Source organism: Limanda limanda, chromosome 21 (assembly GCF_963576545.1).
Source record: "Limanda limanda chromosome 21, fLimLim1.1, whole genome shotgun sequence".
NCBI lineage: Eukaryota > Metazoa > Chordata > Actinopteri > Pleuronectiformes > Pleuronectidae > Limanda > Limanda limanda.
The window spans coordinates 6,180,068-6,197,134 of NC_083656.1; the positions used below are offsets into that span (position 1 = coordinate 6,180,068).

The 17,067-nt window shown below is 42.9% G+C and overlaps 2 protein-coding genes across 2 annotated transcripts; one reads left to right on the forward strand and one right to left on the reverse strand.

The window, feature by feature from the left end:
* Window positions 1-2,478: 2,478 nt before the first annotated feature.
* On the forward strand, window positions 2,479-6,433 carry psmc5 (proteasome 26S subunit, ATPase 5). Its single transcript, XM_061094578.1, has 12 exons — window positions 2,479-2,564; window positions 3,789-3,860; window positions 3,951-4,020; window positions 4,144-4,241; window positions 4,332-4,388; window positions 4,491-4,721; window positions 4,899-5,025; window positions 5,132-5,322; window positions 5,665-5,763; window positions 5,851-5,961; window positions 6,044-6,130; window positions 6,270-6,433. The coding sequence occupies exons 1-12, from the start codon at window positions 2,487-2,489 to the stop codon at window positions 6,321-6,323; spliced, it is 1,275 nt and encodes a 424-aa protein (XP_060950561.1). The 5' UTR covers window positions 2,479-2,486; the 3' UTR covers window positions 6,324-6,433.
* Window positions 6,434-6,950: 517 nt separating this feature from the next.
* Window positions 6,951-14,613, reverse strand: LOC133028047 (MAGUK p55 subfamily member 3-like). Its single transcript, XM_061095241.1, has 20 exons — window positions 14,577-14,613; window positions 14,046-14,164; window positions 13,748-13,825; window positions 13,536-13,616; window positions 13,135-13,272; window positions 12,779-12,860; window positions 12,291-12,376; window positions 12,119-12,193; window positions 11,533-11,729; window positions 11,381-11,445; window positions 10,809-10,814; window positions 10,662-10,676; window positions 10,176-10,217; window positions 9,048-9,113; window positions 8,683-8,841; window positions 8,492-8,572; window positions 8,259-8,352; window positions 7,988-8,096; window positions 7,259-7,372; window positions 6,951-7,127 (listed from the first exon to the last, which is right to left on the reverse strand). Exons 1-20 carry the CDS (start codon window positions 14,611-14,613, stop codon window positions 6,951-6,953), a joined length of 1,821 nt encoding a protein of 606 aa, XP_060951224.1.
* Window positions 14,614-17,067: the final 2,454 nt, after the last annotated feature.

Here is a 17,067-nt window from a genome sequence, read left to right on the forward strand (position 1 = left end):
AGCGTCTCAGAGAGCATCAGTTTCAACCGGTACGCCTGCTTCTCACCTGCAGAGGAGCTGAGACACGTCTGCCACACCTCAGACAACAACCAGCCTTCAACTCTCTGCAGTCTCAGCTTGTGCAGTAACACCAGAAGCAATTCACTGCTAACGTGCACGATGAATGTTTGAGTAGATAGATAGATAGATAGATAGAGTACTTTATTCATCCCCGAAGGGAAATTAAGTTGTCATAGCAGCCGGTATATTTGAATACAATAAAATACAATACAATAGAATGAATAAAAAATATTGAGGTAGAAAGAATAAAAAAACAAAAGCACAAGATAAAATAAAATAAAATAGGTAGATAAGGTGCAGTGGCAAGATGATGGTAATAGTACTGATGATATGATGGTAATGTTATTGTTAGACAGTATATAAAAATAGTACAGTATATATAGCAGTATATAGTAATAATGGCAGCAACAGTAAATATAATAGTAATAGCAATATAATAATAATAATTATAACATGTACACATGTATAAATATGTGTATATAGACTTATGTATACAAATAATATACAGAGAGTATGATACAATATATGATATATAGTAGAGGTATGAATATAAGTATTTGACTATACAATAGGTAATATAATATACTATGAGTGTAAGCAGGCACGTGCACAGACATTTTGGGGGGCAGGTGCTCAAACCAAACAAAAAGGGCACCCAACGCCAAAATTGTTTATGAAATTAAAAATAATAATAATAAATCAATAAAAACGTACTCATTCTCCCTCATTTGTTTTACTTGTTGATGGCCTGATCCAATATAAAAGAGAGATGCTACCCTGAGCTGCTTGTTGCAGTTCCATATCCTTCTGCTTTTGGAGTCTGTCTTTTCTTGGCATTATGCTGCAAATTTTGTAAATGAGATAAATAAATTTTGTGCATAATAATCAAGAGTGACTTACATAATCTCTATAAAGCTGACAACACAGTACACACACATTTTTGTTTACTGTTTTCTGGCAGAGTGAAAGTATAAGCAGCATAACACTAATAATATACCACAATATAACTCACCAGACTGTCATGTAGCTCAACTTAAGACCTACCTTTCATTTCAATAATTACGATTTTAAATTAAACAAAACTAGTTAACTTAATTTGTAGAATAGTATAACTGCCTTTAAATTCTCTGCCTGTCTGTCTGTCTGTCTGTCTATCTGCCTGTATCTCTCTCCCTCTCTCTCTTCATTAAACATGACAAACGGCAGTAAACAGCGCAAAGTCACGGATTTCAGTTTTTTGTTAGTTTATTTTTTAAGGAAAAGTCGGACCAGTTGCGACGTAATGTTTTCTGCGGCGCTAATGTTGTGGTTCATGTATCACCAAACAACGTCGGGGGATTGCACACACAGCGTCATTACCTGTTTGTCTGATGCTGCGGGTCAGAGGAGAAGTGGCTGCAGCGTTTGGCGCTCAGCTGCATGAGGAGGAAGGGGAGAGGATGGGGGGGGGGGGGGGGGGGCCAGCGGAGCATGTCGGGGCGAAATTCTCACAAGAACTCAAATAAATGCCCCGTCAGATATCAAAACACATTGGGGGGGAATTGATGACAGAGAGAGTAATTTTTATTCTTAAATATTGATGAATGAAGAAAAAATTGGGCTCCAGCAGAAGGGCACATTTCTCCTCAAGGGCAAAAGGGCTGGTGCTTGAGCACCACTAGGGGTCTATCTGTGCACGTGCCTGAGTGTAAGAATATGTAGACAGTGTGCAAAAGACAATATTATTGTATAAAATGATATATAATATCAATATGGTTTATATGAACACATATCACATATGATGTGAAGTAAGTGTATATGGAGCGGAGTGTTGTACAGGGTACACAGTGTTTGAAACTCAACAAACTCTCATTAAACTGAGTGAAACGTGGGTTTTAGAGCATAACACTTCAGGTGGGACGAAAGGTGTAATGACAAACCAGGACAACAGGGGGCGGTGTGGGGATCTAGTTCCTCTTCATAGTGACACCTAGCCGGACATAGACTAGATGCCTCGGCCAATGGAGTCGAACGTCACCATATGGCAGCCATCTTGCTGAGGGCGGCTCGCTCACCCATAACATTGTGTTGTAGTGGTGCGTACTTTTTAAAATAACCATAACTTGCTCAATTTTCAACCGATTTTTAAACTGTTTGGTTTGTTATAAACGTCAGAGATGTAGTTATGACACTGCATAAATCATTAAATTGTTTGGAAAAATAACATAATTATTCATAAGTATACAGTGTCATAGCTACATCTCTGACGTTTATAACAACCCAAACAGTTGAAAAATCGGTTGAAAATTGAGCAAGTTATGGTTATTTTAAAAAGTACGCACCACTTCAACACAATGTTATGGGTGAGCGAGCCGCCTGCAGCAAGATGGCCGCTATGTGGTTACGTTCGACTCCATTGGCCGAGACATCTAGCCTTATATATCTCTATGGTGACACTTAGCCGGATGCTCCAGTTGTCAAGCGGATGCAGAGAATTCAAGATGGAGGTGGACGGGATCGACCATGTAGGTGCTTTTTCTTCGCCGTTTGGCTCGTTTTACTGGTTCATCGTCGTGGAAACGTCGCGACGAGGCGCCGAGGGGAGAACTCAGTTAGAATCGGACGTTAGTGTCGACGCTGTGAACTTTAAACTCTCAGTTTACTCGACCACAGTGAACGAGCTGCGATCAGCCGGTTTGCTGTCTCATTGTAGCTAACCCGGCTAGTTAGCCCGTGCTAGCTCTTCTGAATGACTGGCAGTTGTGTGTCCGCCGCAGCCGCCACTGTTTGTTCAAGTTGATAATACACAACGGATACACAAAAAACAACAACTTAGTATAATCTCGTTAAATGCGTTAATTCGTTAATGACAGTGGCAGTTAGCGTAGGCGAGCTAACGTCAACTAGCGTTAGTTAGCAAGTAACCTAGCTGGGTGATATTAGTGTTGTGCTATTGTTCAGAACAACAGGACTTTGCGGCCAGTTAGAATCTTTATTGTGTCAACAGTTGAGCTTTGTTATGTTTGTGTTGTTAATGAAGTCTGACAGTTTTTCAATAATGTAATTACATCTGATTAGAGAATTTTCAATACGGTCGATATTGACAATTATCACGATAACTGACGGTTACTTTTTTTTTTATATATACTGTATTATCCTGCCTATAGTGTATTCATATTTATATATATTTATATTTTTAGCCTGCTCATAGTGTATTAATCGTCCTTATATCTTTCAATTCCTGTTAATTCCTGTTAATACTGTTTTATTCCATTCTACTGTACAGATCCTATTTATTACATTTTCACTTTAATATGCACAAACATTTTCACATCTTCACTTTAATAAGCACAATTACTCTGCATTCATTTGCACAATACTCTGCACTTTACTACCTTTTTTTTGCACTTCTGGTTAGACGCTAAACTGCATTTCGTTGCATATGTACTCGTACTGTGCAATGACAATAAAGTTGAATCTAATCTAATCTACTCTAATATAAATGTCACTTTAAAGGTTCTTGCTCCTAAGTGGATGCTGTGGTGTTAAACCTATAGCTCCTGACTGTGTTTACACAATGTAACTTATTATATATTGATTTGTATTTTTATGCTATTGAAGAAAATAACACAGTGGTAATTATCCCTAAATCAGTGTATTAATTGCAAATGAAGTGTCAATAGAATAAATCTGTCATGTAGAAGTCTTGATGCCTGTGTTTTAAGTTTGATGGTTTGTCTCTCTAACAGATGGAGATGGGCGACAGTAGAGGCGGCTCAGGTCTCCGGCAATACTACCTGTCAAAGATAGAAGAGTTACAGGTGAGATAAACTATATGTGCACATTTTAAACCTCTAAGATTGCTCAACGTCTGGTTTCCTGCAAATCCTGAACCTTTGTTTTCTCACCAGCTGACAGTCAATGATAAAAGCCAGAATCTCAGACGTCTGCAGGCACAGAGGAATGAGCTCAATGCCAAAGGTATGCTGCAGTCCATAACTGTAACATCAATGTATTTGAAAATGTATTTTCTGTTTAATGAAGCTGTACTGAAATGTGTTATTATGGGTAGAATGTACTCAAGTTTGTCTCCTTTCTTCACAGTACGTCTCCTTCGGGAGGAGCTGCAGCTGCTGCAGGAGCAGGGATCCTACGTAGGTGAAGTCGTTCGCGTCATGGACAAAAAGAAAGTGCTTGTCAAGGTATGTTGTATTTTTATTTGTATTCGAAGCCGAATTTCTATTTAATGACAGTTGACAGTTTCCTTTAAAATGTATCTTCACGATTTTCAGGTGCATCCAGAAGGAAAATTCGTTGTGGATGTGGACAAGAACATTGACATCAATGATGTAAGTATTATAGTTGTTGTAACTGTGATTGCAAGATTAATTTCATGTTTGGGATTTACGAGTTCAACTACTTCATCGTATCCTTTTTCACTTCCTCACCAGGTGACTCCCAATTGCCGCGTGGCTCTGCGTAACGACAGCTACACCCTGCACAAGATCCTGCCCAACAAGGTGGACCCTCTGGTGTCCCTCATGATGGTGGAGAAGGTGCCGGACTCCACCTACGAAATGATTGGTGGCCTTGATAAGCAGATCAAGGAGATCAAGGAAGTTATTGAGCTGCCTGTCAAGCACCCGGAGCTGTTTGAGGCTTTAGGCATTGCTCAGCCCAAGGTGGGTGACCGACCAGAGAGCTGATCGCACACAAGCACACTTTTATTTTTAATGTACTGATTCTTCAAGAAAAGAGGGATGTTTTTAATTTAACAAAAGAAAAACAGTAGCTGTAGTCTTATGTTGTCTGCATCTCTCAGAATAAAGAAGGTTCTGATTTCTGTCTTTTGTTTGTAGGGTGTGCTGTTGTACGGCCCCCCAGGTACTGGGAAGACCCTGCTGGCCAGAGCCGTGGCCCACCACACCGACTGTACCTTCATCAGGGTGTCCGGCTCTGAGCTGGTCCAGAAGTTCATCGGAGAAGGTGCACCCCTCTGTCTTACACTAATCAATCTCACACCCATTATTTTGATTAGATCTTATCAAAAGCCTCTGGTCGTCTGTCCTTAATTCCTCCCTCTCTGCCCCAGGTGCCCGTATGGTGCGTGAGCTGTTCGTCATGGCCAGAGAGCACGCTCCCTCCATCATCTTCATGGACGAGATCGACTCCATCGGCTCGTCTCGTCTGGAGGGCGGATCAGGTGGTGACAGCGAGGTGCAGAGGACAATGTTAGAGCTTCTTAATCAGCTGGATGGCTTTGAGGCAACTAAGAACATTAAGGTATCAAAACACTGTTTCTGGAGCATTCATATATCTGATAATTGTCACACTACACTTGGATGTATTTCATTAAATGTTTTTTTATATTAAAAATATATACCTAAACGTAGTTTCAGAGTGTGCAGCCTCTTTATTAAGCTAGTACACACTTATTTCTGCTTGGCTATAAAACTTATTAAATATTTATGTACAGCTTATAAAGGCTTAAAGGAGGAGGAAAAAACGGATTCTTTCTCAATCGACTGTTTGTTTATACATCTTGACCATTTAAGTACGCCAATAACTTTATTGGTTTGGTTTTGTCTTGATTTGACTAAAATGCACCCCCCCCTGTTCCTGCAGGTCATTATGGCCACCAACCGTATTGACATCCTGGACTCGGCTCTGCTCAGACCAGGCAGAATCGACAGGAAGATCGAGTTCCCCCCTCCAAATGAAGAGGTAGACCCTTGCACAGGAATTTTCACACATTTAAACGTGCAGTGGGAGGTTTTGTGTCTGAGTAATTTTAAATGTTGCACCATTCAGGCCCGTCTGGATATCCTGAAGATCCACTCGAGGAAGATGAACCTGACCCGTGGCATTAACCTGAGGAAGATCGCAGAACTGATGCCTGGAGCCTCTGGTGCTGAGGTTAAGGTGAGTCGCTGCAGTGAACGGTGTCAGTCTGGTGTGAAATGAGGTCGTACACAATTTAACTTCCTTCTTGTTTGTTCTTCAGGGTGTTTGCACAGAGGCCGGTATGTACGCTCTGAGAGAGAGGAGAGTTCACGTCACCCAGGAGGACTTTGAGATGGCTGTGGCAAAGGTTAGTAGAATAACCTCTCCTTTCCTGAATAGAAAGACTAATCCTGCACCTACTTATTTAAATTATTTTATCCTTTTTCTCACACAAACCTTTCTACCTCTACCTGCCTATTGACCCTGCTCTCCCTCCTCGTCCCCAGGTGATGCAGAAAGACAGTGAGAAGAACATGTCGATCAAGAAGCTGTGGAAGTAAAGGGCCTTCTGTAGTTCTTGCACACGACGCAACAACACATGTATATTTTCCTTCTTTTCGTTTATGGTTTGTAATTGTTGAGTCATTCTAAAATAAATGGTTTCCCCAAATTATCCTGAATGTATGAGTTTTTTCCCCTCAGTTTCCTCCAAGTAGAGTTGCGAACAGAAAACAGGTTCAACACACTTCTTGTTTAATTCAGTCACATCAGGCAACAGCACAGTTCAATATGGCACTTCACATTATAGCTGCTACAATAGACGTTTTTGGTCTTGAACACACAACAGCAGATTCTTGCTTTAGGAACTTTGTCCTGCATGCATGTGCTTCCTGCCTGTCGGAGCTGTTCTACTTCCACTGAACAACATAGATATACTGTATGTTTACCTGCACTGTACCTGCAGTGATCAACCTAATCAGAACCACAAGATGTTCATACTATTGAAAGAAAACAGCTTTCAGTGATCGCTGATGTTCAGTTTTGAGTCAGCTCATTAACCTGTATCTGTGGAATGGTTATGGCAGCTAACGCTGGATCGCTGCAGCACTTGGAGACTCCTCAGGCAGTTTTCCGCCCTCGCAGTGTTTCACGGTTTGAAACGAAGCAGCCGGCCGTAGCTGAGCAGACTAGCTCCTGACCCAGGACACAGGCACCCACTGAGGCTCCATCTGCACCCGCTCCAGTACGACCTGGAGCTCTGCTAAGGCACTGACCGGGTCCTCTTTCACCAAAACATAGTCCATCCAATGGCCGTAGCTCTCTTCCATCTCCTCCGCCGACTGCTTGATTTCCTGTTTATCGTCCTACTCCGCAAGAGGAGAAAGACGTAGATTCAGAGTAGCTTTTAAAATGATCAGCATATTCTTTCATGCAAGGCTGCAGTCAAGGTTACCAAGTGTTCTGTGAGCAGTGTTTTTATGTGACTCACCGTGACGCCCAAGCTGAGGGAGGAACAGGAGCCGAGCGGTTTCCTTTGACTGTCGTGGACGCGAGGTCGAACAAAGATGACGTAAGGTTTGAAGTCAGCAGCACGGAGAGTCTTCAGTGCCTGGGAGGAAAAAAACACCCATTGATTTTAGAATATGAGATGCAACATCTTCTGTCAAGTTTAAAAGTTTTGTTTTCAGTTTACTTTGGCTTGTAAAACCATAGTTAACAAAACCTTTAAACATTGGCTGTGCATTCAAACCATAGATAACATAAACATGGACAACACGTCTCCACTTCCTCCCACTATCTAGAAATGAAGCCATATTGAGAGACTCCGCCTCCAAATGCAAATCTGGAGGCAGAGTCTGCGCTGTAGCCATCATAGGAAGCAGCACTGGCCTTTACTTTTACTTTTTAGTTTGATACATATCCCATCTGCTAACATTCAGGAAGCCTGCTTTATGGTTTGGCTTCACTTTTGAGGAGCTGTCATGTCCGTCCATCTTTATTTTCAGTCTGATTCAAACCAGAGGTGCGGAAGAAAAGCCAATAACATTTCACAATGACTGTCTGACATTCTTTTAATATAGAGATACTATGAGTTGCTGTAAACGCAGTTTATGAGACAAGCTATGATCCTGACGAATGAGGGGATGAGACACTTAAAAAAAACACTCCAAAGAAACAAGTCGTAAAAACTGCGGCTGTGTGAAAGTAGAGCGTTGGGACTGACCTCTGGTTGCACGTCCACCAGACCGACTTTGTTTTGATCCAAAACTCTATGGATGGATTCCAAACTGGTGCCGTACAAGTTATCTTTGTACTCCCCGTATTCAATAAATCTAGAGAAAACATGAATGAGAAAGAAAGAAAATAGAAAGCAATATGGTAACAAATAATTACATATCCTGGAGGGCTTCAGTTAATCAGTTTCTTCTTGAGCGGCTCAATTGTTAAATATAAAAACAAACTTTTAAAAAAAAAATTCAGTGTCTGACACTTACTTGCCGTTCTGGATGTCGGCCTCGAACGCTGCTTTCGAATTGAAGTGGTACTCCACTCCTTCTCTCTCGTGACTCTTCCTGGCTCGAGTGGTGTCTCGTGTTGGAACACAGCCGGCAGAAGGACAGCGTGGGGGGGGGGGGGAAGAGGATTACTCAACATGTGTGTGTTTGAGTTCACATGATTAAGTAACGTGTGAATCGCGATGATTTCAGATCCGTGCATCTATACTCACGGGGCACGGCCAAACCGTAGCGTCGAGGGTTCTCAGCTATCACCTTCTGTTTGAGTTCGGAGAGCCGAGCTCCCAGAGAACCTGTGAGCAGACAAGTAACAGGAGAGACTTGTATAGTGTGGTCACGTGCCAGGAATATACCTACAGCCACATTAACAACATATCACTGGACCCCACATCAGCAGACCCACCTATCAGTACTATAAGGCGCGGCCTGTCACCGGGGCGGGGCAGGTATTGTGTCACTTCTTCATAAATCAGGAAATCGGTGTGAATGGCATCTGGAGTGTGAGCTTCACTCGCGGATCCGTGACGCTCTCTCCGGCGACGGAGGCTCCTCCGCAGACTGGCTGTGGTCACACACGCACAGAGGTAAGACGGACAGACATCTGGACACACGCTCGTCTGAAAGGTCACACCGACACTAAGACAACTTTACTTTGAGAAACATAATTCGAGAAACATGTCGCACTCCCTAATTCAAAATTCAAATCCTGAGCCATAGCTAACACAACACATCAACTGAACACCACCAGAAAAAAATCAGTAAGAGTACCTGAGTAAAAATCCCATGAGAAAGCCTGGCCACAGAAGGCAGGGGCGGCCTTACTCTTGGGAGAGACTACAGCTTTTATCATTAGACCATTTATTCAACCAGCCTCTGTAAAGACGACGTGAAGCCATGCATGCTGCATCTGACTCGTCACCAAACACAAGCCAAGCAGCTTGAGCACGGAGCGTGAGGAAGAGCGCGTGGAGCACAATGAGATAAATGAGATGACACTGGGAGCAGCTCGGTGGTTTTTAGCGTTGTGAATGAAAAGTCGCTGCCACAAGTGTCTGTTGAGCTTCATGGTGATAAAAGGACGGTGGCCCAGAGAGATCAACGCACTGCAAATTAAGTAAACAACTTTGTGAAGTTATTGAAGTCTCGAGGAACTTCACAAAGCATTGAACTACAGCCAGGTTCAACACCTTTTTGGGTCCCCTGGAAACATTTCTGTTGTTTTCACAATTTGCAGCGTGTTTCTGTTTTTGCAGGTGTGTTTTAAAATGTATGAAGTTGTATTAAATACAGCTGATAAATGATTTACTGTTTGGTGGAGGTATACAACCACGGCTTTGCTCAAAGCTGTAGCACTTACATTGAATAAGGAATGACTTAACTGTGCACCTTACTGAATAAGTAACTGTGCCTGGATGTTGGACATATAACCCCTCTGGAGCCTCTTTATGGCCCCTGATCCTGGACCTGCCAACGAACGCAGCCATTTGCAGTACAGACAAACTGAACTGAACAATATTCTAAAAAAAACGCATCTGAAGTGAAGCTTCTGTGCATCAGATTAAATCTGCACGATTGAAAAAATGATGCAAAGATGAGGTAAAGGTCAAACTGGCTGTGGGAGCGGTTTCCAGTCACTTTAAGCCTGATGATTAACAAACTGCTGAGATTGGAACTAGAGGAGGCCAGTGGTTCAGATCAGCTGTGGTGAACAAACTCTCTTTTCATGGTGGAGGTTTCTTTTGACCCCTGGCTTTCAAAAAAACAAAGCCAAACCAAAAGCAAAGGACAACAACAACACCTCAGTAATGGTTTGCAGCTTCTAAAAGAAGGGATGGGTTAGCACAGAGATGCGATGCGGCAGTGATCAGTAGAAACTCACTGATTGTGCCTCCTCACCTGTGTCCTTTCCATTCAGGGAACCCTCACTGCCACAGTCTTCTGTGGGACGGCAAGCAGGAAGAGAAGACAGGGTTAGAGCAGGGAGGGAACTTTCATGTCAGGACACAGCAGGTTAGGACTCAGATAGACAAGATGGGGGGGATGTTGAAGGCAACAAAACAGGAAAAGTACAGCGGACAACATAAAGTTCACAAGAATCAATGAGTTTGGGAAAATCATCCACAAAAACACGAGCTACTTTCAGACAGGAACTGAACTTTGGACATTTTCCAGAATTTCCTAAAAAGTTAAATGTTTGACGGCTCTAGTTTCTCTAATGTGACGATTTGCAGATTTTTTGTACTGTCGGGGGGGGGGGAAGATGTCTTCAGCTGCTTTCACACATGCACTGAGCTCAAGAACATTTTCCTAATAATTTATGTAGCGGCCTTACATGAGAACGCAGGTTTATGACTAATTTATTACTGATATATTCAGGGAAACCTTCCCAGCAGCCACCTTGTCAAACATCCTGAAAATGTCCAAGTGAGCCCATGTGTGAGAAAACAGCAGAGAAATGTCCTTTTACATGTCTGAGAACAGTGAAGTGGTCGGACAAGAGATGTCTCGTTCACGTACCTCTCTCAGTACGATCATCTGAGGGCAGCGATGCAAGGGATAACACACAGAGTCACCGTGTTACAGAACATTACAGACACTGTTCTGAGTTATCATGTTTATGAAGTACACAGTCTCAATTTTGATTATAAAATGTTCCAAATGTGACATCTGATTTTCTTCTGTACATTAAAATCTCTTACAAAGTTATCGAAGGTTACTTATATGTTAATTAAAGAGTCTATACAAAATAAAGGCCATTGCACTACAGGAATGTTTTGCATTCACTTGAGATGAGCTTTAGTTTGTGAAAGTTAGAGACACAAGAAAAGAACTTGGACGTGACCACCGTCCGTCGTTTTTCAGACCACTTTGTTTCATTTTATTTAAAAAAAAATTGGATTAAGGATAGAAACGATGGATTAGGGTTGTTTTATTTTAGATAAACCTCAGATCCCCTGTTCTCCTACATAATCTCTCTTTCTGTGTCTCCTTACTCAGATTAGATTTGACCTGCATCACGAGCTGTATCTGTGGATCTGAGCTTCTCCTACATATACGGTTAGAGGAGTTTCCCGTGATTAAAGGGGTAAAGCAAGGCTCACATGTCGACGGTTTCAGGGACACAGGAGACGGAAAGGAACCCATTTTCATTCTGTATCTGAGACGCCTGAGAAGAAGAAAAGAAAAAGATTAATTAATGATCTGATAAAAGGTGAGAAGTTAGTTATCTGACGGATGATTCGATGAAGGCTACCTCTCCTGGAACTGTGAGGAGGGGATGAGGGCGGCACGCAGGTTACAGTCACCCACTCTCTTGGCCTGCCACCAGGTGGCGTCCTCGTGGCTCACCACCTGAAGAATGTCTCCCCTCTGAAAAGGAAGTCCTGCCTCTTGACACGGTGTGGCCCTGTCCTCGAAGGGAGTGTAGTCAAACAGAGCCCGGAGGTAGACCTGCAGGAGTAGTGGGAATTTTTTTTTACTTTTAAACACCATGACAGCTCCTCAAAAGTGAAGCCAAATCATCTTAATTGCCCCCTGGTGGCTGGCTGTAGTACATGTGATTAACCCAGCCAAATTACCTATTTTAAAGGGCATTTTTGAATAACAAAAAGAGGTAAAGCGGCATCATCTATCATTGAAGAAAAGCTATTGAGTTCCCATAGAAAGACGAAATGACTCTTCTGAGTCTAAGTGAACATTTGTACATAATTAGAACAAAATCCCTTTAGTCGTTCTTGAGATATCGTGGTCACAAAAATCTGACATTTTCCCAGTTTTTTTTGGAGGAGTAACTTTCTGAAACAAACCAGCTTGAGTAAATCGAGTCACTAAGTCCTCACCCTGCTTTCCCTCAGTTCGTCTTCCTCTGCAACAGCTGGGATGATTTTGAGCGTGATGGAGCCTTGTGACTGCGACTGGTGAAAAACATCACAGCAGCTCCGTCAACCACAGGAATCATCAGAGTCTGAACTAGCACGACTCTACGTGGAAAAGTGCATTTTGATCTTTTACCAGAATCTGACTTATTTCATCCGGCCTCTTGTGGGTGATCAGGTTCCCGTTGACCTCGCGCAGCTCGTCCCCGACGTGCACCAGACCTGGAAACACACACACGACACAGTTATTTTTAAAGTTAAAGGCTTAGATCTGCACAAAAAAGGACAAATATTCAGTTGGTATGAAATCAATAGCATCTCCATGGCAGCAAGCAGGAGCAACTCTTGTTTGTAATCTCAAAATATGCAATCTCCTAGTTCTAATCTCAGGGATTTGATCTCTTTTGACAGTTCATGTGGTTGAACAACCTAATCCCCCCCCACTTCTCTGTCAGGTTATCAGGGGTGACAAAGAGTTTCACACGTACAGCAGGTGTCAGATTATTTTCTCACGGCACTTTGCTGCTGCAGTCAGGCTCTTTTTCACATTCTTATTCAGAGACAACAAAGGAAGAACACGTCTGACGCTTGAGTTGTGATGTTTGACGGCGTTGAAGGTCTCACCGCTGCGGTCGGCTGCTCCCCCCCTCATGATTCTGGCCACGATCACGGCGCCCGTCGCGTCGTCTCTCCGAATCGTCGCTCCCTGGGAGAAAATACGAGAAATCAGATTTCCAAACACAGATCTAATCTTCAGTCCACTGCGCCGACACAATCCTCGGACAGGCCAGAGAAAGGGGGCTGGAAAAGTCATATCCTGCTAAGAGTAAATACACAATCTCTTGTGCGAGTGGAGATTTTGATACTCGTCTATGTTTGTGCTGATAATTGTGTGGTTAAATCCCTCATTATTTATGTTTGTTGCTGTTAAGTCTCTGACCCCACAAATCTATAAAAGGTCTCATAAAAGAGACTCTCACCAGAGGCTCCTTGTTCTTCACCAGCCGGACGATCTTCACCGACTCCTCGTCCAGGTCGTCATCCAGATCCTCCGGCAGCGGCGGCAGCACCGGGTCAAAGTTCTTCTGGGCCACCGTGTCGTGAGCTGACAGCACAGCCTGCACGAACAATCCAGTCACAATGCAAAGATTAAAAAAAAAAAGCCTGAATGACGATGCTCATGAAGAAAGAGAGAAAAAAAACGATAAACCAAAGAAAAGCAACAAACAAAGGCAGTTAGGACGTGTTGGGGCAGTAGGCTCAGACAGATCCGGTGCTACTGTTATGTAACTCAGGGTAACGGGTTTGAGAGGGGATGGCATTAAAGATATCGAGTCCCAGAGGGAAAGAGAGTCGGGGCTGAAATAGAAACTGCCGGTACCTTGAGGTGAGGCGTGCTCAGCAGGAGAAGCAGCTCCCGCTCGTCCTCCTCCAGGGGGCCGTTCTGCAGCTCCTCAGCCAGCTGACGAGGAGGAAAATCACTGACATTTTAAAACAAAGTCCCACATCTCATAATGAGTTACTTTATAAATGTGTATTAGTATGTAATCACAATAGTATTTAATATTCAGATTTGGTTCAGATTGCACCTACGTCCTCTGCCAGACAGGAGGCGCTGTGCAGCACTGGAGTGGGGTTCTGTTTGGCGTACAGCTTCAGTTTTTCATGGATCTGTGACGGAGCGACAAACATCAGCAACATCCAGTTTTATCCTTATTAAGTGCACATCAAGTAACATTTATGTTTATTATTGTTTAGTTACTCTATATCAACTTTTTTAAGTTCAGGTACAATGTTCTGTTGCTGCTCTAGTTTCTTTGTTGCACAAGAAATCACAAACACCACATATGTCAAAAGTCCCATTTCCTCCGATAGAGTTTATCGGCTTTACCGTCATGAGGTAACCGAGGCTCTTCTCACTGAAGACGTCTTTGAGGAAGTGGAGGTCATCTCTGTGTTTGGCGCCCGGGTGGAGCTGAGAGGTGAGCAGGGCCAGGGTCTCATGCAGCCCTGCAGTCAATCACAGAAACCAGGAGTCGTGTGTTGTGTTCAAGGACTAAAAAAAGGGGGGCTGCACTCGATACTGACAAGAAGCTTTTCTGTTATTACAAATGCAGTAATAAAAAAGAGGCATCGAGTCACAGCCGAATAAAGCAGGGCGATAAAACGAAATCAGTTATCGCAAATTATAAGGTTATGAGATAATATTTTTGTCCCGTAAACTCACAAAAAGCTTCTTTAACATTATTTTAGCTCAGGTTTCGGTTATTACACCATTTAGGAACAGGAATAGGAACATTCTTGAAATAGTATCTAAACTCCAGTGATGTTTGTTTGATATTATAGCATGTGCATGATTAATAAGTGAGCATAAAGCATCAGAGAGAATGAAGAAGTAGTTTGAGAGTATGTTGAGCTGTACCTGTGCCTGTAGACACGATGGGCATGGCTTCAATCATTCAGAGGAGGGTGCAGAGGGGGGAGAACAGGAGAGGGGGGGGGGGGAAACAAAGCAGGCGAGGCCTCTTTAACTCTCTTCTCTTCTCTTTGGCCTCCGAGGAAAATCACCAGCACAACTGGGGATAGAAAAAAATACATCCACATTTGGGAAGAGGCTTGGAATTCAGATTTTACTCTCAGGAATATGTTTTGTTTTACAAAGAACAAGAGTTTCATTTGCAATCAACTGCGGGATTAAATCTGAGACACATATTTCTCACATATTCTAAAAATTATACAAAGTGGAAACACGATAGAAGCAAATATCTGATCTCTAGTTGATGCTTATAAAAAGAAAAAACCTCTATGACAAACTAGAGGTGAGGAAAAACATCATTCATCTCCTTTAACCACGCCTCCTTCCAAATTAATATAAAATGTAAATACATTTTCAAAAAGAGCATCTGACCAGCCACAACCTGACAGTGATGAATCAACCCATTACTGCGCTGATAGAATAATTAATAGCTGCTCTCATTACTGAGTCTCGCGGTGTTAATTTCCCTTCATAGCGAGCGGCAGTCAGACGAGAGGAGACGGAGACCGACCACTTTCCTCCTATAGCATCCTCCAGATTGGCTGTCACCATGGCAACGTCACAGCGGTAGTAATGCCTTCCTTTTGTGTACAACTCAAGAGTCTCGCTGATGATGCATTTCATTATCGCCCTGTTGTTGTGTCATATTGAAGCATGTGGCTTCACATCATTTACATTAACTCACAGTATTACATCATTATGAGTCTGAACAAGAATTTAAAAGCAAACGCAGAATCTGGTGTCATAACTGTCCAGCTACTGTGGGTTTTCCTGCACGTCTGCCAGTAGAAAGTGGCTGGGTGCACTGGTTAGATCATCATCCGCATTCTTAATTAACAGATGCACATGCCCGCTTGCTGAATACCTGCTCTAACCTTGAACCAGTGACTGGAACGAGTGGCTGTGTAGGTGGCTCGAGGGGCCGAGACCCCAGCACCAGCACACGTCTGTGGGAGGGTCGCAGCGATAAGATGCCAGTTGAACTTACAGCAGCTTGTGTGTGTGTGTGTGTGTGTGTGCATGTGTGGGCTTGATCGTGCACACTCATGCGCAGGCTGAGGGGCATTCATGAGAGCAGTTATTCATCACATCCAATTTCACCAGCAAAACAGCATTAACTCTATCGAGGTACACGGAGCAGAGCCGGATTAAGGTTGTTTGAAATCCACGATTAAATCAAATCCAGTCAAAGGTCCAGAACACTCCAGCATTAGTTAAACGGAACAGTCGGGGGGGGGGGCTGTGTTTTTACCTCGGTGATGCCTGCATCTAGACCGTCACTGCAAAGCTTCACCGAGGAAAGCTCCTCAATCAACTCTGGACAACAATAAAATCATATCAATATAATCCAATTTCAAAATCCGATCAAAAGCCCATCGTCTCCGTGGTTGCAGCCAGAAAGAGCTCAGGCTGCCTGTTAAAATGACAAAACATCCATGATGTCAATTATCATGTCGTCCATCTTTACCTACAATCTATAGCTGTGTGTACAATCAGGAGCCCTAAGAAGTTGCATTTGAAGACAAAGGTGTGATAAGGTCCCATTTAGAAGCCTGTGCTCAAATGCAGCCAACAAATGCGTCCTTCCATCCCTGAGGAACAAACTCATCCCAGGATTCATTGTGCTTCAGTGACAAACCAGTTTTTGGTAATGGCGGCGAGACTGAACAGCTCATGGTCCACATGTTCAAAAAACCTTGAAAGAGACACCAGCACCACCAGTGGTTTGTAATCACACATCTTGTCACTGCTGGAGCGTGGCATGACCTTTGACCTCTCCCTGTGAGCGACCCTCAGTCGGGCATTGATCATAATTCCCCCAGATTGATTCCGTCTAATGCTGCTCCGTCATCAGGATGTAAAAAAAAATCCATTCTGCACATTATCAGACACACACACTCTGCCGAGCGGCTAATATCTACACATGTGTGTTTCTCTGTCAGTGGAACGACCGTGAACCTTAGTGGAGAAACAGATTAACAGCAAAGGAAAGCTACTTTAAAATTACTTTAAAAAATAAGTTTAAATGGTCAAAACAAATGCCGGGTCGGGCATCAGCGAAAACGCAAATCTACCTACAAATCCCATATCATGTCTTTAGAGTAGATTAGTTTGATCCAGATAAAACTGCACATTTCTTTTCCCGGAATTCACTTCTACTCTGTCGCTTGCTCCAAAACAGCCGCTGCACTGTAACATCCCTGTTTTTAAAGCAGCAAAGAAGAAGTCATTTACGATTTTGCATTTAGCATTTGTGTTCTTTTCCTGTTGACTGTCAAACGAGATGATGAAAGAAGTTCATTGTTTTATCTCTGTGTGTATTTGCGTTTCAAATCTGAGTCAGTAACATACAAACATAGGCAAAATCTGAACATCT

Bases quoted from the DNA above. Each gene is read 5' to 3' on its own strand.
- LOC133028047 (XM_061095241.1), bottom strand. From the start codon at position 14,613: ATGATTGAAGCCATGCCCATCGTGTCTACAGGCACAG. The intron at 13,273-13,535 runs GTACCGGCAGTT...TTGTTCGTGCAG, and splicing joins TGAGCACGCCTCACCTCAAG to GCTGTGCTGTCAGCTCACGA. The intron at 12,861-13,134 runs GTGAGAGTCTCT...ATTTTCTCCCAG, and splicing joins TGAAGAACAAGGAGCCTCTG to GGAGCGACGATTCGGAGAGA.
- psmc5 (XM_061094578.1), top strand. From the start codon at position 2,487: ATGGTGACACTTAGCCGGATGCTCCAGTTGTCAAGCGGATGCAGAGAA. The intron at 4,722-4,898 runs GTGGGTGACCGA...TTTTGTTTGTAG, and splicing joins TAGGCATTGCTCAGCCCAAG to GGTGTGCTGTTGTACGGCCC. The intron at 5,764-5,850 runs GTAGACCCTTGC...TGCACCATTCAG, and splicing joins TCCCCCCTCCAAATGAAGAG to GCCCGTCTGGATATCCTGAA.